This window comes from Sinohyriopsis cumingii, chromosome 17 (genome assembly GCF_028554795.1).
Source record: "Sinohyriopsis cumingii isolate HCF-2022 chromosome 17, ASM2855479v2, whole genome shotgun sequence".
In the NCBI taxonomy this organism is placed as follows: Eukaryota; Metazoa; Mollusca; class Bivalvia; order Unionida; family Unionidae; genus Sinohyriopsis; species Sinohyriopsis cumingii.
Window position 1 is genome coordinate 59,547,878 of NC_142977.1, and position 22,347 is coordinate 59,570,224.

The following is a 22,347-nucleotide window of genomic DNA, read 5'->3' on the forward strand; positions in this document are numbered from 1 at the left end:
ATTAGTACTGTCCATAAGCCAGTAAACATCATTGCAACAAAGGGTGTTAGATAAATTGGTAAAGGTACAAGCGGTGAACATGGTCAAACTATTACTGTAATATGTGCCATGAACGCGACCGGTACCTTTGCACTGCTAGCATTTATCTACCCATGTAAACAAATTTTTCCATCACTCATGAGTGGCGCGCCAGCCGGAGCACTGGGCTTGTGTAGCCCAAGTGGTTGATCAGACAGTCATATTGTCTTGCAATGGCTGGAACATTTCACTTGTTTTGTGAAATGTACGAAGGACTCTCCACACATTCGTCATCTTGATGGGCACCATAGCCATAAAACGTTGGAAGCTGTTCTCTGTGCATGCGAGAAAGGGGTTGTGTTGATAACCTTTCATCCCCATTGCACACATTGGCTCCAGCCTCTTGATGTCACATTTTGCAAGGCACGAAAAAGTGCTTTCAATTTGGAGTCTGGAAACTGGATGACAAGCAATCGAGGAAGACGAATAAGTGCATTTGAAGTTGCTAAAAACATTGCTGCAGCATATAACCGATCTGCCAATTTACAGAAAGCTGTCACTTGTTTTGAAGCCTGTGGACTTTTTGGCCTTTTAATCCAAATAAGTTCACAGATGACGATTCGCTCCTTCTATGGTAACTGATGAACCTCAGCCAGTATCAGATAGACCTAATGCGTGTCAACAAGCACTACTTTTGTCATCTCAACTGAGTGAATCAAAAAAGATAGCTGATCACCTGTCGGTTACTGGCTGCATAGACATGTCGGAGGGGTCGGGTGATGCAGAAACATCTTTTCAAGAGGACAAGACAGCTGACACTCAGTTGGTATTCCTATAGTCATTGCAGGTGGGGCAGGCAATACAGAAACTTCCATTATGTTAGACATAACGCATACTTTAAATAAATTGTCCAATTGCTAACACAATTATGTCAATCATGCCATAAATTACCAAAAGTTGTTAAATGGGGCGTTTTGCCCCCCCCCCCCTTACATCGGGTTTAATTTGGGAGGCGGGTCTTCTGAGCTAGGATATTTTATTTTCTTTTATCTCAATATAATTAGTTTTTTATTCGTCAAATAATATATAGAATATAATATGGTGCATTTTGCTATAAATTAGAGCAATATATTGTTCAGCTACTGACAAACGGAAATTTTGTTTTTTAAAAAATGTGCCAGTCCTCTGTCCCAAAGCAATCAACTGACGGACCCTAATAGAACTGTGGTATATCATGGTACGTATCACGCTGTGTTCTAATATACCATAGTATATAATTTTTTATGGTCTCCAGCTCTACTAAAATGCAGGAAACAGCATCTACATGTCTATGTAAAAGGACCAAAACCTCCAGAAGGATTTCAGTATACATTGCGGATATAAACTAAAATTACTGCATACAGTGAAAACATTTAAGTCAAGAAGTAATTCGCTATACATATTAATACTATACAATGTGTACGTTTCACTGATACCTAGCAGCTGACCTTTGTTTCTCAAAATGGCAAAATACTTACCGGTACTTTTATAAGTAACTGAGTGGTATACGGGGGGGGGGGGGGCGAGGGTGACTGAGTGTTCTATAGCATGCGTCTTTACCAATCACTGGAGGATCTGTACAGAAGGATAAAGTTCGGACTTTTCCCCAATTGATCTGAAAAAATGGACTTAAAGGGAAATGTGATGGTTCTTTTCTTCGACCGGAATAGAACTTACCATATGTTTTTGGAGAATGTCATCAAAATATGCCTCCGCGGAGGCTGACGCTGTCGTACGGAACGAAGAGACGACGAAATTGAGTAGTTTCGTAAAGGCCCAAGAACGTATGTTTAAGCCGAAAGTAAGAGCACGAAACTGATAAGTCCTCGGTACGCTAACCGTAGGGATCACTGTGAGGACGGAATCGTGGAATTATGCCCCTGTCAGATCGAGACTGATCGCAAATTCGTACTGATGGATAGAGAGGCGGACTGGTCTGACCGTTTCCATCCTGAAGTTAAGTGGAATGATAAATTAATTTAAATGACTGAGATGATTGGTCCTGGTTTGTCAGTGGTCCTCCTGACCATAAAAAGCTTGGAGTAAGGCCCCAGTGATTATGGATTTCGAACAATCTCCACCCTCACCCCCGCTTCTCGATAAGCTCCCTTATTTCTTGTGGTAAAAGCGAATTCTTTACCAAGTTCAACGGTACTACCGTCAGGAATGGGGAGGATGAAAGGGGAGAGGGATTGCAAAACGGGATCCGATGTGCCCCTGATACAATTTGGATAGCCCACTCGTCTTGTATAAAGAGATCGCTCCAATATTGTTTGAAATACAAGACTCTGGCGCATACCGGGTAATTGCCAGCGGGCACCCGGGCACACTAGTCAACAGCGAGAGAGTGGAGGCTTGAGTGTAGAGAAACATGCTTTCCTACCCCCACGAGATGAATACCTCTTAGTGAAATCAGCAGATTGTCTCCGTTGGCACGGTTGGAATCGTGGCTGTTTCTCAGATTAAGAAGCGAACGATTCTGCATCCCCTCATCTCCTGTCATCCCATCTGTAGGGAAATTGGAAGATTTATAATGTGATTGTTGTGCAGAGAGATGGAGAGGCAGTTCTTGTGATGTCTGGCTCCCTACCTCCTCTATCTTGCCACCGAACAGTAGAGGCATTCCAAAGGGAGTGGTTCACAGGGTCAATGCGTGATGAGGCTGGAGCGAGGCAAAGCGTAAGCATGCGTCCTGTCGCACTAGATCCATGTTAGCGGAAGACGTCAAAACATTCTCCACTGCATAGTGGGCAGCCTGGTTAATTACCTTGGATATTCTAGCTGTATACTCTCTGGAGCGTTCATTGCCAGCCTTGTCCGCCAGTCGGAAATTCGCCACCGACGACAAATTCATCAACGAAGACATGGCCACAATGTGGCCAAGAAGCTTCAAAGTGACATGCACAACATCTTTATCCATCTTATAATAAGTATGGGAAGTCATATTGACCACGCAGTAGTTTTGTCTACTGCTGGGACATCTGTATGAAAAGCATCAGAATGAATTCCATACCAGGTATTTGACTCTCAGAAAAAAGGCTTTGGAACTGCCAGGACCAATGATCTTGGCAGAAAGTCTCTTGGCCATTTCCTTTATTCTTACCGACTGCGAAAGAAAATGAAAGGAAAGGCCGACTTCCTCATTGTCAATATCAAGAATGGCCTTGACCTGTACGCCAGTGTAGGAGACGGTGGTGGTGGACATCCTAAGTTCGATAAATTTACTCTATAGCCGCTTTGAAGCTTAGTCCTCTCCATGGTGGATCTGAGTGTCAGGTATCTTCATGTTTAACTCAACACTAAGTGTGTGGGTAATCCTGGCCGTTTCCAAGATCTACATCCATATAACGCATACCAGGAGGTATAGACGAGGCATGGTCGTCTTCTCGAAAGCTGTCTCGGTACCATTCCAGAGGGTATGCCATCAAGAAATGGCTAGCAGTATCCATAGAATGTACTTGTCAGACTGGTATGGATGGCTTATCAAAATCAAAATATTTTGGTAATGGAGTCAGTTATACAGCCTGTAGTGTAAGTGGTGGTAGATGAACGAACGGAACTACCAATGCGATCATTGGCAAATCCAACATTCCACGGCTCTGCTTAATGAGCTGTGGTATAGTACACCATGGAAGCCATATGGTCATTGCATGGTGTGGATCACGGGCTGGACGGAATGGTCAGCAACTGGAATGGCATTAAAATGATGTGCGGCTAGAAGGTATGGCTCATTCAGTTCATTGATAAACCCCATGCGACCCAGCCTACCGGCCCTAAGGCCATGCTCGAGCCATGGAAATTCTTAATCCATAATGTTGAAATTCTCGGCTAGGACAAATGAAGACAGAAGGATGGGAAAAAGTTGGACAGAAATAATCAACTCTGTTGTCACCTGTTGAATCAAATGATGCACTTGTAACGCCAGTGACGGTGTAGGTTGAGAAGTGGCAGCTCCCTCAAATTCTCCAGAAGAAACAGTAACAGTAGGTAATGTTCGACATTATTCATTGGAATTTAGTGGGATAAGGCTGTCCCCCACCAAAGACTCCATATCAGAATGGTCACTCAATGGACTACATAATGACTAGCATTACTAAATGGGATGGTGGTTGGAGGGCATATATATATATATATATATATATATATATATATATATATATATATATATATATATATATATACACATATATACATACCACATTGATTAAAAATAACATGGCATTTAAAGTGTTGGTATAAAGCAATTTGATATACCAATACTATTGTTCTATGAAATTGTGATCCGCCCATGGCATAATAATATGCATAAATAAACATTCTCACGACCGTCTGCAGTTGATTCTAGATCAATGATCAATTTCCACACATTAATCATTAGTGACATATGAAAGTAACGACAAAAAGTTTTAATAATCCCTGTTTTCTAAATGAATTTAATATGGTACAAATTTTCATCACAATCCTCTCTGCTTTTTGTTCCCCCTCCCCTCTCATGCATAACGGACAAACTACGCAGAAATGTGGAGTGAGAGAAAAAAGGAATTTGGGCTGGATTAAAACCTTGAAATAGAAATTAAACCAAGTAACTTACAAGGATATGGTTCATTGTAATGATATGTATGCACTTTCCTTAGGATTTATCTACAGTGTTTATCAATGATACAAAGTTGCAAACCATGTTGACATTATACGGTAAATTTCTCGGTTACGTGGTACATATAATGTGATGTATGTAATGTTTTGTTGTTGTTGTTGTTTCTTAAACATACTATAATGTTCTAAATATCAAATATTATTAATTAAATATGAAAATGTATAAAGGCCGCTCTGTCTCTCTCTTTGGACCATCGTAGCAAGATACGGGCTAAATCTATGAAATGACGAGCGTAGAGGATTTTCGTTTGTGCCATCCCATGATGTCTCTGGACTTATGAAATGATGGTAAAAGTTAAGTCAAACTGACCAAATGGTGAGAGAGAGAGAGAGAGAGAGAGAGAGAGAGAGAGAGAAAGAGAGAGAGAGTTTTAAAGTCAAACAAGCCACAAAGACAGAGAGAGAGTTTAAAAGTCAAACAGACCAGAGAGAGAGAGAGAGACAGTTTATGGTTGGTGGTATTGTTACTAAAGCAGAATAATGACTTAGATCAACTGTAAATATATCAAATTATTTTAATAACCTCTTGTTGGTTAGGCATTTCGCTTAGTTTCTATTCCACATTCATTTCTATGCACTGGTACATGAATAGCAAGGCGTTCATGAGAATGGTGAAGGCAACCAAGTGTTTCTAGTGTGCTACTTTTATCATTAAAACCATCTTTCATGTTTAATCGTAAGTGTGTATTATACTGATTTAATCAATGTGAAGAAAAATAGAAACTAAAAAATGAAAACAATCAACTTATCAATATGCAAGGTGATTGTGAATAGCCACAAAAGGCATAGAACTACATTTTGTAGCGGACACACTCTGGGATGTGAGTTCATTCACTCAGTCAATAAACAGCTGCCTGTAGTAAATCTTAACTCCATTCAAAGGACAAATATATGTATATGTGTGTGATATAAATAAAATATATGTACAGTATGTACACTGTATCAATGATATACCACTTATTGTATAAATGTTTCTTTAAAACGAAATTCCTTTTAATGAAATATTTATACATCTCGTGGTGTATCATTGATACAGCATACATACTATACATATATTCTATATGTGTGTGTGTGTGTGTGTGTGTGTATGCATTATCATATCATGTTAAGTGACAATTTTGCTAATTTCCTCTATTATGTGTATATTTTAAATATTTTTACTTCCTTTTATCATTTTCTATGTGAAAATTTTAAATCTGGAAACAAGTTAAAAAGTCTGACTACACAAAATTAGAAATGTATCTTAAAATAATACATAGTACCCAAAGATTAGTGTGTTATTGGAAAAAAGAAGAGAAATTAGATATTTTATGGCGACCATTGATGTAGAAAATTCTAATTTTTCACACAAGTTAATGATTTTGTTCTTTTGCTGGTGTACATTTTTCATGAAGTTTAATTAGGTGGATCATGTATCGTTCTGGGCTAGTTCTTGTGGTCACCATGCTTTGCATTCCTTTTGCTTTCAATATTTATTTTCCAATTGTACACATCACAAAATGGTATGGTCACCTTTGGATTAAAATAATATACATGTTGACTACTAATTTCAAGTGAAACTTATACAAGCTGAAGGACAAAAGAGTCAGTCCTATGTTTTACTGACCTATGTAAGCTTTAAGTAGTGAAATTATTGCTTTGCCATTGTGCTCAAAACTAAGATCAGTCATATAATTTATAGGATGGATTAAAGTGAACAGAAGAGATATGTGTTACATCCTTTCATTAGGGTCAGGGGTGTGGTGAACATAAACTTTATAGAGAAAAACGTATGCATATTTAATGAATTTGTTGAGTAAAATATTACCGACAATGATATAGTATTAACAGATATGATGATGATGATACGCAGTGCATGGTATTTGTTCAATAACATATTATAAAAGGTAAACTTGTGTGCAGAGGTCACCTGAGCACAATGACCAGTTTTCCCTATCCCCATCTGTGGCCAAACTGGGGGAAAACTGAATTGCAACTGACATAAAATGGGAAATTTCACAATTGGGGTAAAATGTAAATGATGATAATTTCATATCAGTCACTTCCATGATGAAACAAAATACAATACGAAGGTATAAATCTAGCTTATAATTATATCTTAATATTAAAAGTTAGTTTGCTTTTTTTTGCAAATGACTTCAAAGTATACATTCAGTGGCAGTTATTTGTTATGAATTAATTGTAAATAATAATATTTTAGCATATTAATACATTTTTAACAACAATATAATGAACATAGTATGTACTGTCTAGTGGCTTATACAAACAAAATAATTAATATTATAAGCCACTTGGTACTGTATAATACCATAATGTACCACATTGTTTAATACCATAATGTGTTATTTGATAATGTGTAACACCATATTGTATCACTAGATATTGTATAACACTACAGCACCTTATCTGACTCTGTGCAACGCCAAATTGCACCACTAGATACTGTATAATACATAGTGCCCCTCTTCATACTGTGGAATATCATAAATGTCCCACTTAATACTGAATAATATCATATTGCACCATACACTATATTCTACAATAAAGCCACTAGAAATCCTTATACATGCCAGATATGTCTACTGGTAAAGATATCTGGAACAACTTCTTAATACTCACATTGGACACTCAAAGGAATGGAGGCAAATCTTATTCTTATTCTGAACTACACAACTGTAAAAGTGAATAGCAAATCTTTGTACAAGTGTCAAAACAAGCATGAAATGGTAAATCTTTGTACAAGTGTCAAAACAAGCACAAAATGGCAAATCTTTGTACCAGTGTGTCAAAACTAGCACGAAATGGCAAATCTTTGTACCAGTGTGTCAAAACAAGCATGGGATGGCAAACCTTTGCATGAGTGTGCCAAAACAAGCATGGGATGGCAAATCTTTGTACAAGTGTCAAAATAAGCAAAGGATGGCAAATTTTTGTACAAGTGTCAAAACAAGCATGGGATGGCAAAGCTTTGTACGAGTGTGTCAAAACAAGCATGGGATGGCAAATCTTCGTACGAGTGTGTCAAAACAAGCAAGGGATGGCAAATCTTTGTACAAAAGTGCCAAAACAAGCATGGGATGTCAAATCTTTGTACAAGTGTCAAAATAAGCAAGGGATAGCAAATCTTTGTATGCAAGGCATCAGACTGCCCTAAGCATCAATCATAATTTCTCCTTAACCTCCTTAACACTGGCTTCACAAATCCACCAACAAAGCTGAGTAAGTTACACCCTAACATGCTCATGTGATCCCATTTACAATCATATGCATACTGAATAGAGATCCCATCTTTGCTACTGTATACTGTATAGAGATCCCATCTTTGCTACTGTATATTATATAGAGATCCCATCTTTGCTACTGTATACTGTATAGAGATCCCATCTTTGCTACTGTATACTGTATAGAGATCCCATCTTTGCTACTGTATAGTGAATAGCAATCCCATCTTTCTACTGTATACTGTATCGAGATCCCATCTTTGCTACTGTATACTGTATCGGGATACCATTTTTGCTACTGTATACTGTATAGAGATCCCATCTTTGCTACTGTATAGTGAATAGCAATCCCATCTTTCTACTGTATACTGTATCGAGATCCCATCTTTGCTACTGTATACTGTATTGGGATACCATTTTTGCTACTGTATACTGTATAGAGATCCCATCTTTGCTACTGTATATTATATAGAGATCCCATCTTTGCTACTGTATACTGTATAGAGATCCCATCTTTGCTCTCTACAATGAATAGCAATCCCATCTTTGCTACTGTATACTGCCAAACATCAGAACATACACTTTACATTGTCAACATTGCTAAAATAATAACCAGTGTTCTGGTTTTGTTTTAAATAAAAGTAATGAACAATCAAGCAAATAGTATTTATCAATTGTTTGTTTAATGCTAAGAATAGCCAAGCAAATGAGTTTTATTAAGTTTTGAACAGGAAAGGCACATAATTATTATTTTTGCTGGTGTGATCTTACACAGCAGTCAATATTATCAACATGGGAAAGGTGCTTTGGATGAAATTTTAATGTCAAAAGAAATCAATAATTTCCAGTTGCAAATGGCTGAATCAGTTCTCATGGCTGAGATAACCTAAAATGCTGAATGCAATTTTTTGAGACATCATGAGAAATGATGTCAGTCCAGGTGTTCAGTGCTTGTCGAACCATGTGGGTTGTAATTAACTTGTACATTCCTTAAAAACTGAAATAGCAAACTGCAACAGTCCTGTGTTCAAATCATATGTCACGCAAACAGATGAAGCTATTACAACTATATTTGGAGATGCCAATCAATAATGTACCGTTTCCACATTGAGTGCTGGTTTTAAACGACTTATATTATCCTGTGCTAGGAACTCAACATCTCCAAGAAAATGCATGTCACATGGATGCAACATGTTCTCTAGCTTTCCCAATCAAATATAAAAATATTGCACTGATCATGCCTGTTACCTCTATATTGCAGAAATATGCTTGATTAAAGAAAAAAGATATAGCAAGATGAATGAAGGTAAATCAAAAAAGCAAACAGGTTCTTCAATAGTGAAGCTAATCAGTTAGGATTAGTTATGGATTTGTTTTCTTTTGCACACATATATGCACTCATTTATTCAACACAAATTTTTTCAAGAAAACAATACTCAAAGACTCATGTATGGTTTTTTTTTCTACTCACTCTTATTTTCTCATATGAAGTTATTATCCAATTTTTATTGCATCTTTTATTTATTTTAGTTTAATTTCCTTTTTATTCTTGAGTTTCAACTATCTTCAATAATCAAAGTTTTGAGAAGACCGATCACCTGAAGTTCCTAAGTGATCCTAAATTACACAAGATCTGAGCTTCCAGGACAAGTATGCATTGAATTCTCAAAGGATGCACTATTTTTCTCTGTAATGCATCCCCACAAGGCACCTCATTTCCACCAAGATGCTCTCCCATTTTATATTTTGGTCAGCAAGGGCCAATCTGTGGAATAGCTAAAGGATAGGCTTAAGTAAACTGACATGAAGCCAGTGTGACTAATTAGTCCATATCACTGTAATTATCTTGGGGAAAGGAAAGCCCCTCTAAAGGTAAATTTGACATGACTTCAATGGAACAAATGTTCTAATGAATGTGTTTAAGCACTTGCAATGTTTTGGCAAATATAAATGAAAAAAAAATTAAACTGGTGACAATGCATATTTGAGTCATAAAATTAATCAAAGCTTTCTCTGAGTTGGATTTGGGCAATATTGGCAAATCAACAATATTTTATAATAATAATAATAGACTACAACTTTAAGGTACATCTAAATTATACATGGGCACTACTGTAAAGTATCAGTAAAAACCTTTTAAAAGTGTGCAGAAATGTATGTTGACTCATAAAAATGAGTCAGCAAAATCTGTTTTAATTTTTGTGGGAAATGGATTTGTGATGAAAACTACACTAATGATAATAAAAGGCAAAAAAACATAACAGAAAAACAGAGTACTACTGAAGACAACAAAGTGAACTTGAACTTAAAATATATATTTAATGCTGACTCCATCATGATTATGGTTAGGATACTGATAAAAAAAAGTGGCAAAACAACCAATGTTAAAAATTGAAGACCCGCGTGGAAGCAGTTCCCATGGTTGAAAAATGTGGAAAAGGTACGTTTAAAATCAATTTGTGAGTGTTGTAAGACTGTGGGAAAGGAAACTACTTTCACTTGAAATGGAAATAATAACTTGCAGCTATCAACCTTTAGCAATCTCAAATGTAATAATTGTTGAGGGTTGCCATCCTTTGCAAAAAGGTCAGACAATCCTGCATGAAATGATCAAAATAGGTGTGAAAAATGATGACCATATAGCTGGACAGTTATGTACAATGAAACTGTCAATAAATTAACCAGAATAATGGAGAAGTATCTTATACCTGAAGACTTCATTAACCAGAAACCAAATACAAGTCAATGAACAGGAAAAAGTAAAGAAGGTGACTCTTCTAAAAAAAACAGTTTACTGTTGGTAGAGTGGATTATGATGTGAAGTATTTTGCACAATTACAGATAAAGTTTCTACCTAATGTGATCTTATGAGGATGAGAATTTAATCCAGATATGTAATAAAATATCGATCATGTACTTTTTGCATTTTCTTTTCTATCAATTTTTAAATTGAGGGGACTTGCAAATTTAAGCCACGGACTCTTAAAAAAAGGCTGTGGTCTCCTGAGTTCCTGTAGTGAACAGTCCAGGAACCCCCTTCCTGAAATTCTGTTGACAGCCTTGGAAGAAAGCAGCAACAATGATGTTGATACTCATGGTCCATCTTTCTATCATAAAATTACTACTCCAAAAGGTGAACATTTTTTCTTATTTTATAAAAGAGCATTGTCTATAATTTAAGGTTGAACAATAGTGAAGATTAGTCTAATTATTTACCTAAATCTGAGATGCCTTCCTTTGGTATGCAAAACCAGCCTTTGAAAAACCATAAAGCTTCTTAATATTATTAGTAATAAAAACTATTTTGTATCAGAGAATATATACAATGCATACCTGCCAACCCAGCATACAAAAATACTGACTGCTTAAGACAAAAATTCAATGCATATGTAACTATTTAAAACATCTACAACCATCAGTAAAGTAACTTAATTATTTAGTATCAAAGATGAATGTACTGCAATCTTGCACCTTCTGAATGGGCACCCTGTTCCATTCAGAAGGTGCAAGAATGCAACATATGCATAGACAAAGGCTGTTTATAAGAGCTATTTTAACACCTTGTTTTTTTCAGTCATTATTGATTCCAATTTACCATCTTTCATTGATGATGTGACTTCTGTGTGAATATTGTACTGAACTGTCATTCTCCTAGCACACGAGTAATGATTTTCAATTATACTAAGTGGAAAAAGTGTGCAAAATAAATCGCAAGCATCACTAGAAACTGAGGAAGGTTTATTTCTAAAAGAAATTAAGTAAACTGAACCTCAATCAAATTACAAGAAGGTTCTCTCTGGCATTTATAAATGTCCCAATTTTAGGCTGAGTTGGTGAAGATGTAGCAGCAAGCTGAGCACCTCCATTGTCCAATAGAGAAATCACAATTATACAATTTGCAAAATGCATGGTTTTCTTCTTTACTAAATGGTTTCACAAATCTAAACAGGACAAATGATTTGTCCTTCCAGTTGTTTTCTTTTCTTTTGCTGGAGAAAATTTTTAATCTTCTGCTTTCCTTTTTGACATAATTAGAAGTTAAATACTACGAAGACAAGATACAGCAATCCAATATGGTGGTTAAAGACTGGTATGGTAGCCTTGATTTAGAATGAACCCATCATATTTTAGAACCTGATATCCCTATATCCATTCAACACATTTACTCTCAGAATGGAACCGGGTGCCCATTATAAACAGAAAATTGCATAGAAATTTTGAATTTAATTTTTTTAAATTAAAAACGGATTTTTAACAAGACAAATGTACAGCAGTATTTGAGTCCAAAATATGGAACAAATACAGAAAAGAAACAGAACACTTGGCAGCTATGACAATGCAATAAGATGGAGGTACTGATATCTCTACAAATGATAAAAAGGTGAAATTCAAAACATTTTTCAATTTTATATCTTTGTGCATCATTTGGTACAATTTTAGCACTTCGTTCAATATGTTTCAAACATCACAATAATAAATTGTTGACCTGTTTTCCTTACTATACAGACTGACCTTTTAACCTTTAAAATATAGATGGGTTTGAAACCATTAACATCTTCCTTCATGCCCTATCCAGGAAACTGGGTTTCCTTCCAATGAAATATACCAAAGATTTACATCTCAACATTATAAGGAGACCATTCTTGGTTGGCATTTGCTTCTGGAAAATTTTCCAGACTATTCAAACATGATTCCCAACATCTTACATTAACTATTAACATGCATGTTATTATTCTTGTGGTAATGATTAATTTTACTTTATGCATACAATTAGACCTTGCTCAATATAAAAAAATACCTAGTTAATGAAAGCAGAGCACCAATAACAAAACATATTACACACATAAATTACATATAGCATATCAATCAGCCATCATAATGGCATATGTTACATTATATTAACTGAAATATAGGTGATGGCTTTTGCAGTAAAACATGGGGGGGGGGCCAGAATCCAGTTTGAAATTTACCACCCTCCCATAGAAGCAATTTACCTCAGTTTTACAGCCACCCTTGGAAAAGCACACCCTTGCAAAGAATAACGATATCAAAATTATATAAAGTACAGTTTTCAAAAGGATTAATGTCTCTGAGGACAGTGAACAATTATGTTAACTGGACCACCAGCCTACATTTTACTAATTTTAATATTATTCTAAAATCATATTATTGGCAAACCATTAAAACAATGCATGGGACTTAGGCGAAAATTAAAATCCTATTTTGTTTGGAATATGTGTGTGTGTTTTTTTAGTGTTTCTGTATCTAACTAGCCTAAGCGCTTTTGACTCCTAATAAGTCTTCTTCAAAGGCAAATACAAAACGTAGACAAGACAAACAAATAAAACAGAAAAATCACTGTGTTTGCAAAAGTTATATATGTGACTGGGAAAGCAATATTAAGTTCTTAGTAAATCAAACAAATTAATCACCATACATTAACCTTTCCCACTCCTCATGATTCTGCTAATTTTCTTTTTATAAAATTGTCTGGTCCCAAAAATGTTCTTACAGAACAGTCTTCACAGTACTATGATTGGATGAATGAAAGATGACTGATTTCTTAGTCGCATATAACATTTGGCGAATATATGCAAGCTAAATTCATTCATTCAGGGTTGTACATATTCAGATGTGCAAAATGCAAACCTCTAAAATGTGAACTTAGAACTTTTTCTGGCCAAAGCTAGATTAAAATTATTCATAATTTTAGAGTGATAATAACGAATTAAAGTGTACTGATTAACACAGTATATCCATGAACTGTAATCTCAATGTCCTTGTTCTGTAATCCTCTTTCCTTCCACCACATGGATTTGGGCCTTTTCAAAGTTGAAGAAATCTTTTCCACTCAGGTCGTCAAAATTGCTGCAGTCTAGAATGGCAGAGTTCTTCACCTGATAAAAATATACATTTTGAAAGTATAATGTTGTATGTAAACTTAAAAAAAATATAGTAAATATAGTTTCTTATTTTAGTTAACACTTTAAAGTTCAATGACACCTGCCATTGTGGACAACTCTCTACCAAGGATACATCAGTAATAGCAGCAGTCATAAAGCCAGAAGTCCACCTATACAATTTACCTCCATATTAAGGACATCTGTCAATAACGGATGGCATTTTGGGGACATATACCCCTCACAGACAAGTTTCAATGTAGTTGTATCATTTCCATTGTTAATTATATCTATTGGTTTCATGATTAAATTGATACAGGGCCTCTTGTTCTAATTTTCCAAAGATTGCAATAAGGTCTGGCAACCAGACTAAAACTGTACCTCTATAATAAGGACACCTGTCAATAAAGGATGACCTTTTGAGGAATCTGTCCTTCATAGACATGTCTCTATGTAGTTGTATCATTTCCATAGTTAACTATATCTATTGGTTTTATGATTAAATTTAGGATACAGGGCCTCTATCTCTAACTATTAAATGACTGCACTAAGATCAAGCAACCAGACTACATTCTCCAGCCCATGTGTAGAAACAGAATACCTGACAATAGTTTGAGTTAGATGCCAAATAATTCAAAACCCATAAGAACATAACCCATTCATAACCCATCTTCCCCAGACACTGACTTTAATGCTCTTTCCTCTAGATATAGTATATGCTGCTAATGTGGACAAAATTTACAGCTCTATTCACGACACACAGTATATGCTGCTAATGTGGACAAAATTTACAGCTCTACTTACGGCACACAGTATATGCTGCTAATGTGGACAAAATTTACAATTCAACCACAGCACACAGTATATGCTGCTGTGGACAAATCATACAGTTCAACTACAGCACACAGTATATGCTGCTACTGTGGACAAGTATCACAGCTAATTTACAGCACACAGCATATGCTGCTACTGTGGATGAGTTTCACAGCTAATTTACAGCACACTGCATATGCTGCTACTGTGGATGAGTTTCACAGCCAATTTACAGCACACAGCATATGCTGCTACTGTGGAGAAGTCTTACAATTCAACTACAGCAAATTTTATATGCTGCTCTTGTGGACAAATTTGACTACTGTAAACATGTTTTACAGCTTTGCTATTGGCAATTTTGTCAAGATGAACCAAAATAATCCAGCATCAGAAGAAAATTTCAACCTTCTCCATAAATTCGTACAATAGATTGGTCTCTTTTATATGGCTAAATGTATAGCAAAGCTCAAACTCTTCATCCCACATGATCATTATTCAAATGCTTGCCTGATGACATGACCAGTAGCTAACTACATAGCTGATAAAATAGTTAATGTAAATAATTATCATAACATTATCATAATTTATTCTGTACTTCTACATGAAATTTATGGAAGCCATTAACACAAATGGATGAATACCTTCTCATAATACAGTGATCTGAACTTTAGCTTGTTTATTTTGTGACAGATTTGCTGCATTTTTATTAATTGGTACCATCTATACTCAATTAGAAGCCAGGTCAAACTCCAAACGGCTCAGACCCAGGTCTGACATCACATAATGACAGACAGATTTGGGTTTATGCAGTGTGTTACAAGTAAATAGTTTTTTTTTTAAAACACAGAACATGATCTGCTTGCACATTATGCAATGGCAGATCAGGGTCTATGTTGTCTGCAGTTGGAGAGTGAGTACATGTTCCTCTTTTAAAGTGGAATCTACAGGAATTATATTTTCTTCCTGAACAAGTGTGTATTATGGTTCCATTTATTTTCATAAATAGAACATATTGGGGGTACTCTTGGATTATTTACCTTGTGAAGTGGAGTGTACTGGGGATGGTCATGTTTTATTACAGGATTATTGCTGGCCCTGTTAAAGGCAGTGAGAAGTGCCCATCGTCTATTTTCACTCGTGTTTGCACTGCTACAGTGAAGTAAATTGCAATGGAAAAACAAGGCATCCCCTGAAAAGTGTATACAAGGAATGAAATGCTGTATGTAATCACCAAATGTAAGATATATTAATAATACTTTATATATTGCACTATTTACTCATTAATGGCTGAAAATGTGCAGTTTTAAAACAGATGTATTGCTGGGATAAACTGTGGCCTTCCCCGCAATAAGAATCAAGGAAAATGTTATAGGAACATACAGGTTTACTGCAATGGACATGATGGAGTCATAGGGTTTGTATACTACACCCAAACATTTGCACACAACACACTAATTATATGGTCATTATTCAAACATGTTCATGTGACCAATAAGTACAAAAGTTATATACCAAATATAAACAAAAATTAAATATTAAACAACAAAAGAGATCAGTACTCACATGAAATTCTGATCTTTGATTAAAAGTGACACCAAAATATTGCAAGTCAAACCACCCAATACTGGCCAAATCATAAGAGACTATATTTTACCATAGTTTGTTTGTATTATTAATTGTTCGATACATGTACCAGTATAATACCAATCATATCAGTTAATGACTGAAATATTCTATGATACTGATCAGAGGTCTCGCTAGGATCTGACCACATAATTTGCATTTTAAAATTAAATCTTTAATAAAATAATACCTAGGCTTTGGTTTCAATGATTTGTATATTTTTTCTGAATATATCTGCCCGATGATTTAAGAAAACAGACAATCTAATAAACTGGTACATCCCAGACTTAGCGAAGTCCGCCATTATTTCCCATTAGGCCTACTGATTCACTTGCAGTTTCAAACTAATTTAATGACGAAATAGTGTATAAGAGGCAGTTAATATATATCAAGATCACCGATTCTGATCTTAAAACACAAGTTTGTATGTTTTATCATCAAAAGATAGCATGCAGGAAATTGATAGTTGCTACCTTAATCGGAAAAGAGTTAATGGTCAATCAGCTATCAAAGCATAATGCTTGTGAATGGGCAAGAGTTTGTTTGTCAATGTAATTGATATAAAAACTAGGCCTAGCTACTGATGCCTTGATGAATATACTTCGCTACAACACTAGAACTAACCGGGCTAAGGCGAGGGGCATTAAAAAAAAATATGGTATGGTCAGTCAATGTACATCTTAAATAATCACAGGGCGAAGTCGTTTTCGCTTTCCTAACAGAAGAAGGTGAAGCTTACATTTTCAGCCAACTTGTCACCCACTTATGAATGGCATTTTGTCTAAGTCTCAACATGTCTCAAGTCTGAGGTCATGTGCACTGCTTATTCCGCTACATTCGGAAATGAACACAATAACGAAAGCTAAAGTTGTTTATTTAATGAAAACTGTTATAAGTGACCACGTGTACATCTCTGGGTCTTTCTGCCTCTGAATTCAATCACTGTAAATATCAGTACATTTTCATTTTACCACCCGGCCACCAGTCACAGCCTTTGAAATTACTGCCCAGCTATTGCATCATGTTCTTTTTTATGTACTCTTATAAAATGGCAACATGTATGTACACCAAAGGGTCTTTAAGTCACTGAATTCTGTCATTGTAAATACCAGCACAGCTAATTGATTGACACATTTTCCCACAAAGCAAGTGGCTGAAGCAGGACTGGCAAGTCTTTGAATTTTGTCGCATACCCATTACATGCGTACAGAGGACTCCCGCCTCAGTGATTTTCTGCATCCCAGATCAAAAATTGGTGTCCAAATACGCGTAATTAAGTGTTTCAAAGATCTCTGCTGATCACATTTCATTATTCTGGTGAATCCACACAAAGAAATTGGTACCTGAAATATTTGCATCATTTGTGTCAGCAAAAGCCAAAAAAGCTCTTCATACCCATGCATTGGCATCAGCATTCACACAGATAAAGTACAGCATATGTAAAGCTTAACTTCATATCAACTATTCTTTTTTTTCCTGGGTCCTTGGCAGCAGTCTGACGTTTCATAGTACCTACCCCCTGGGAAGGGGACAATGGGGACCTACATTTTACATGTATGTTAGCTTTACATTCTTCATTAAGTTTTCGCATATAGTTCAGATTTTCTGTATTATGTATGTATCGTTATATCTGGAATCATGAAACTTGGTCAAGGTGATACAACTTAGTATGTTCTACACCTCATTACAGTAGTTGACTACTGTGGCCAATATCTTGCACTTCACCGACTTTCATTGAATTTTGTGTTTTAACCCTTTACCTCATGCAAGTGCCTTTGAACACCTCTACTCCATTCTCATGGACACACCTTTTGATGTCTCTTTTGACGCCTCTACACCATTCTCATGGAAGTACCTTTCAACGCCTGCTGTAAACATCAGCCATTTTGAGCAGGTTTTCGTAGCACCACCTTCAGGGAAAACCCCTATGGTGTGAATGACCATTACATCAGATCACATGATCACTGTTTGAGATCTGGACGAAATCTGCTATTTAAAGTAGGTCATACTCTCCAAATGGAGGCTGCGGAGTCCATTCAGTACTTTCTCAAGTTTTCACGATTAGAATCACAACTATGAAAGCTTCAATAACTTCAGTAAAGGCTCTGATATTCACATAGCCAGCAATTAGTTTTTATAAATTATCAAATTCAGATGATTTAGTGATGCAAATGCAAAGAACTTGTAAATTTTGAGTATGAGAAATTGCAGCTACAGTCCGTGAAAAATAATTATACAGCTATAACGATTGTATTTTATTCTTAAATCTTTCTATACATAATATATGTGTACCAAAAATGTAAAGTGGTTTAAATTGATGTTAAATGTAACATATACTACACTGCTTAACAGTCAACAGGCAGGCCTATGTGTATGGAATCAAATAGGTAACAGGTGTTTTATTTATAGCACACTGCACTGGGTAACTTTGCTACATGTATATCTATGGGCAAAAAAGACATACTCTCTATGAGGTAAAGGGTTAAGTTAATTTCTCAAGCTCTGTTCATGCTAGAATCATCAAAATATATGACTGTTTGAATCAATAATAGCATCACATATTGACAAAAAAGGTCACTATAACCTACATTTCACTGATTTGTGTTAAATCTTGCACTTTGCTTACGACAAATAGTTTTTTTTCACACTGTAAATATTCTTTTACCTAGAATCATGAAACCTATTGAGGACTGCATCTTGATGATCAGTACAAAACTTCATCATAAAAGTAGGTCATTTTGACCTATATATCATCATAATATCATCAAACTAGATCAGGGGTCTCAAACCATGGCCCGCGGGTTGCATACGGCCCACCAAGCCATATCCTGTGGCCCACAAAATGATTGGCATCACAAGGTGTTATGAGAAATAACAAAAGTGGTGTGGCCCTTGAGCCATCAAAAAAGCCCTCATGCGGCCCTGAGGGTGGTTTGAGTTTGAGACCCCTGAACTAGATGATTATGCATTGTTATCCAAAACACACTCTTGCAATATATGATAGCTATGACCTACATTGCACATTTTACAGATTTTTGCTTTGGATTTTTAGTTTAACTCGAGATCACATACATATGTAAGTTTAAATCCCATATTCATTTTGTTATACCTTGATTTATGAAACTATGTGATGGAATGTATCTTGAAGAGTACTGTATCCTGATCACAAAAGTTGGCACTATTAACAACATTTCTTGCTTCACGGACTTTACGTTTTGTTTTTACTGTACATGTCTGGATCATTAAACTTGTTAACTGTAAAAATCTCTCTCATATAATGTCCACCGAACAAGAGTTCCTTGAAGGATTGATGCTTTACCTGTTTACTGGCTGAAAATAATTTCTAGGAATTAAACATCAGATCTGTATTTTCTGACCTTTTATTCTTTCTAACTGCTGAGTAATGAAACCATCTCTGAAATTCATGAGAAACTTTAAAAAAATATGTAACAAATATATTTTCTTAATATCTCATTTTTATGATGCTCACAAGATACCTGCAGATAAAATTCTTACTTTATGTGTAGAAAATCAATGAACCTGTTTCAGAGAAAGTAAAAATATACACACATACTAGTTTTGGTTAAATCTAAGACTGTGGGAATTTAAAAAAAAGAAAACAAAGTTATTTAAGCAACATCATTTAATGTAGTCATCAGACATATCCACAAAATGAACTGAATAAAATCCTGTTGTTTTCATTCTTGTTTGTGTTATCATATATAGTTAAAAAGTTGACAATTTTGACCTTGCAATCAAACGAAAATTCTGACTATCAACATGTTCACTAAAAAGCAACTCAATATAAAGTCTGGTCAAAATTTGCCTGTACATGTACAAGTCAATTTGTTCATAAGCTCAGTGATGTGCAAAGATGCAAGCAGTAACCTTTGACCTAACTTTACAGTTGATTGGGCCTGGCTTTCAAAACTCCATTACAAAAGCGCAAGATATGTTGATGGACAAATCTATACCATTTTCACTGAGAACCAACTAAATATCGCAAAATGTTTTGGGGTGAAAACTTAATGTCAATGCCACCATCCCATGCAAAAGGGGTTGTGATAAGATTTTTTAGATGACCCTACGTTGCCATGCTGAAGGTCGGATGAACACCATTTTTGTTTAGAACCAGCAACATTATGCTATAAGTGTTTTAGTGAAAAAGCAATGTTACACTATTTGTTCTGAAGAATTGGCCATATAGATTTTCAGGACGGACATCAAGACTGCTAATTTAAATGTTACATCTGCACTGTATAGTAATATAAAAAAAACAATGCAAAAAGTGGAGGGTTTTCATATGATATGGCCATCTGTTTAAGAGAAGCAGCTGTAACAAAACTGTTTTAAAACTCAGGGGCTAGGGAACAACGGCATTTTTATTTAGGCACAGCTATGTACAGTGAGAAGTACTTTAGTGGAAACTCCAAATCATTATGGCCATGCCTTCAAGAAAAGTATTGTTACCGAAATTTTTCAAGATGGTCGTTACTGATCAGCACAATTTTCACTAAGGACCAACTAGATATGATAGGAAGGTTTGTATTAAAAACTCCATGGAAACCATATTGTGTGTCTGATTGAAACAATTTTAATTTAGGACCAACTAGATATGATAGGAAGATTTGTATTAAAAACTCCATGGAAACCATATGGTATGTCTGATTGAAACCATTTTAATTTAGGACCAACTAGATATGATAGGAAGGTTTGTATTAAAAACTCCATGGAAACCATATTGTGTGTCTGACTGAAACAATTTTAATTTAGGACCAACTACATATCAGAATAATTCTTTAAATGAAAACCCCTTATTGATAAGACTATGTATTCAGGTAAGTAATCATAACAATGAAAACCCCTTATTCATAAGACCATGTATTCAGGTAAGAAGACCGTGTATTCAGGTAAGTAATCATAACAATGAAAACCCCTTATTGAAAAGACTGTGTATTCAGGTAAGTAATCATAACAATGAAAACCCCTTATTGATAAGACCATGTATTCAGATAAGTAATCATAACAATGAAAAACCCTTATTGATAAGACTATGTATTCAGGTAAGTTATCATAACAATGAAAACCCCTTACTGATAAGACTATTTATTCAGGTAAGTAATCATAACAATGAAAACCCCTTATTGATAAGACTATGTATTCAGGTAAGTAATCACAACAATGAAAACCCCTTACTGATAAGACTATTTATTCAGGTAAGTAATCATAACAATGAAAACCCCTTATTGATAAGACTATGTATTCAGGTAAGCAGTCATAGCAAGATTTTCAAGATGGTCACCATGGCAACCAAATCCGAAATCATATTGATACAAATTTTATCTACAGTAGTCCCTTTCTTATAAGGCCACCCCTATTGCAGAAGGGAAGTGGGTGGGCTTTCTAGAGCAGGGTGGCAAATGCAAATAGTAAATACATATGAAGAAAGTCACAAGTACATTTAATTCTAAAACATTTAATATTTTCATTAAAAAATCACATGCATGTTGTGAAATAAATGTAAAACAAACTGTTTCATCATTTTCAAAAGAATGTTATGAATAACCATTGATATAGTTTTAAAACTCTTAATAATTATGTTACAAATCACATCACCTGTCACTTTGTTGGTAACAGTCGAAAAACCAAACCAGTCTCGTCACAATAAAAAATATCCTTGCTGTCATATCCCATGCATATATCGTTAAGTCTTTATTCCAATCTTCATTATTAACATCAGCTGATTCTCCACAAACACTTAATATTGTGTCGCACTTGAAATCTGTGCAATCATCCATTACTTGCTGTAAAGTCGTCATATCCCAATTCAAACTGTTGCTTTTTCTTGTCATTCAAATCAGGATACAAACATCTCCTGGCTCAAACAATCTTCCTTTCTCCAGCCATTTCACCTTCCCACTTCTGCAGAATTGTTTCCTTATCTTTCACGATATTGTTATCCGAGTCTTTCTGACATTAGTTTTCTGCAAGGATCTTCAACCCCCCCCCCCATCTCTTGGTCAGTTGAATTAATTTCACTTTCTCTTCTAAACTGAGAATTTTCTTTTCCTCGATGTCAT

General features: G+C 35.5%; 1 protein-coding gene across 5 annotated transcripts in view; it reads right to left on the minus strand.

Moving 5' to 3' along the window:
- Nucleotides 1-5,207: 5,207 nt before the first annotated feature.
- The window catches only part of LOC149779040 (uncharacterized), a 38,041-nt gene continuing 20,901 nt past the window's right edge, over nt 5,208-22,347 (minus strand). For 4 of the 5 annotated variants that reach the window (XM_089939604.1, XM_089939603.1, XM_089939606.1 and 1 more), the window contains exons 9-10: nt 15,682-15,833; nt 5,208-13,828 (exon numbers count right to left, since the gene is read on the minus strand). In XM_089939604.1, coding sequence (XP_089795730.1) covers nt 13,703-13,828; nt 15,682-15,833 — 278 coding nt within the window. In that variant the 3' untranslated portion in view covers nt 5,208-13,702. The remainder of the gene's footprint in view (nt 13,829-15,681; nt 15,834-22,347) is intronic. The other variant, XM_089939608.1, reaches the window with a different exon arrangement.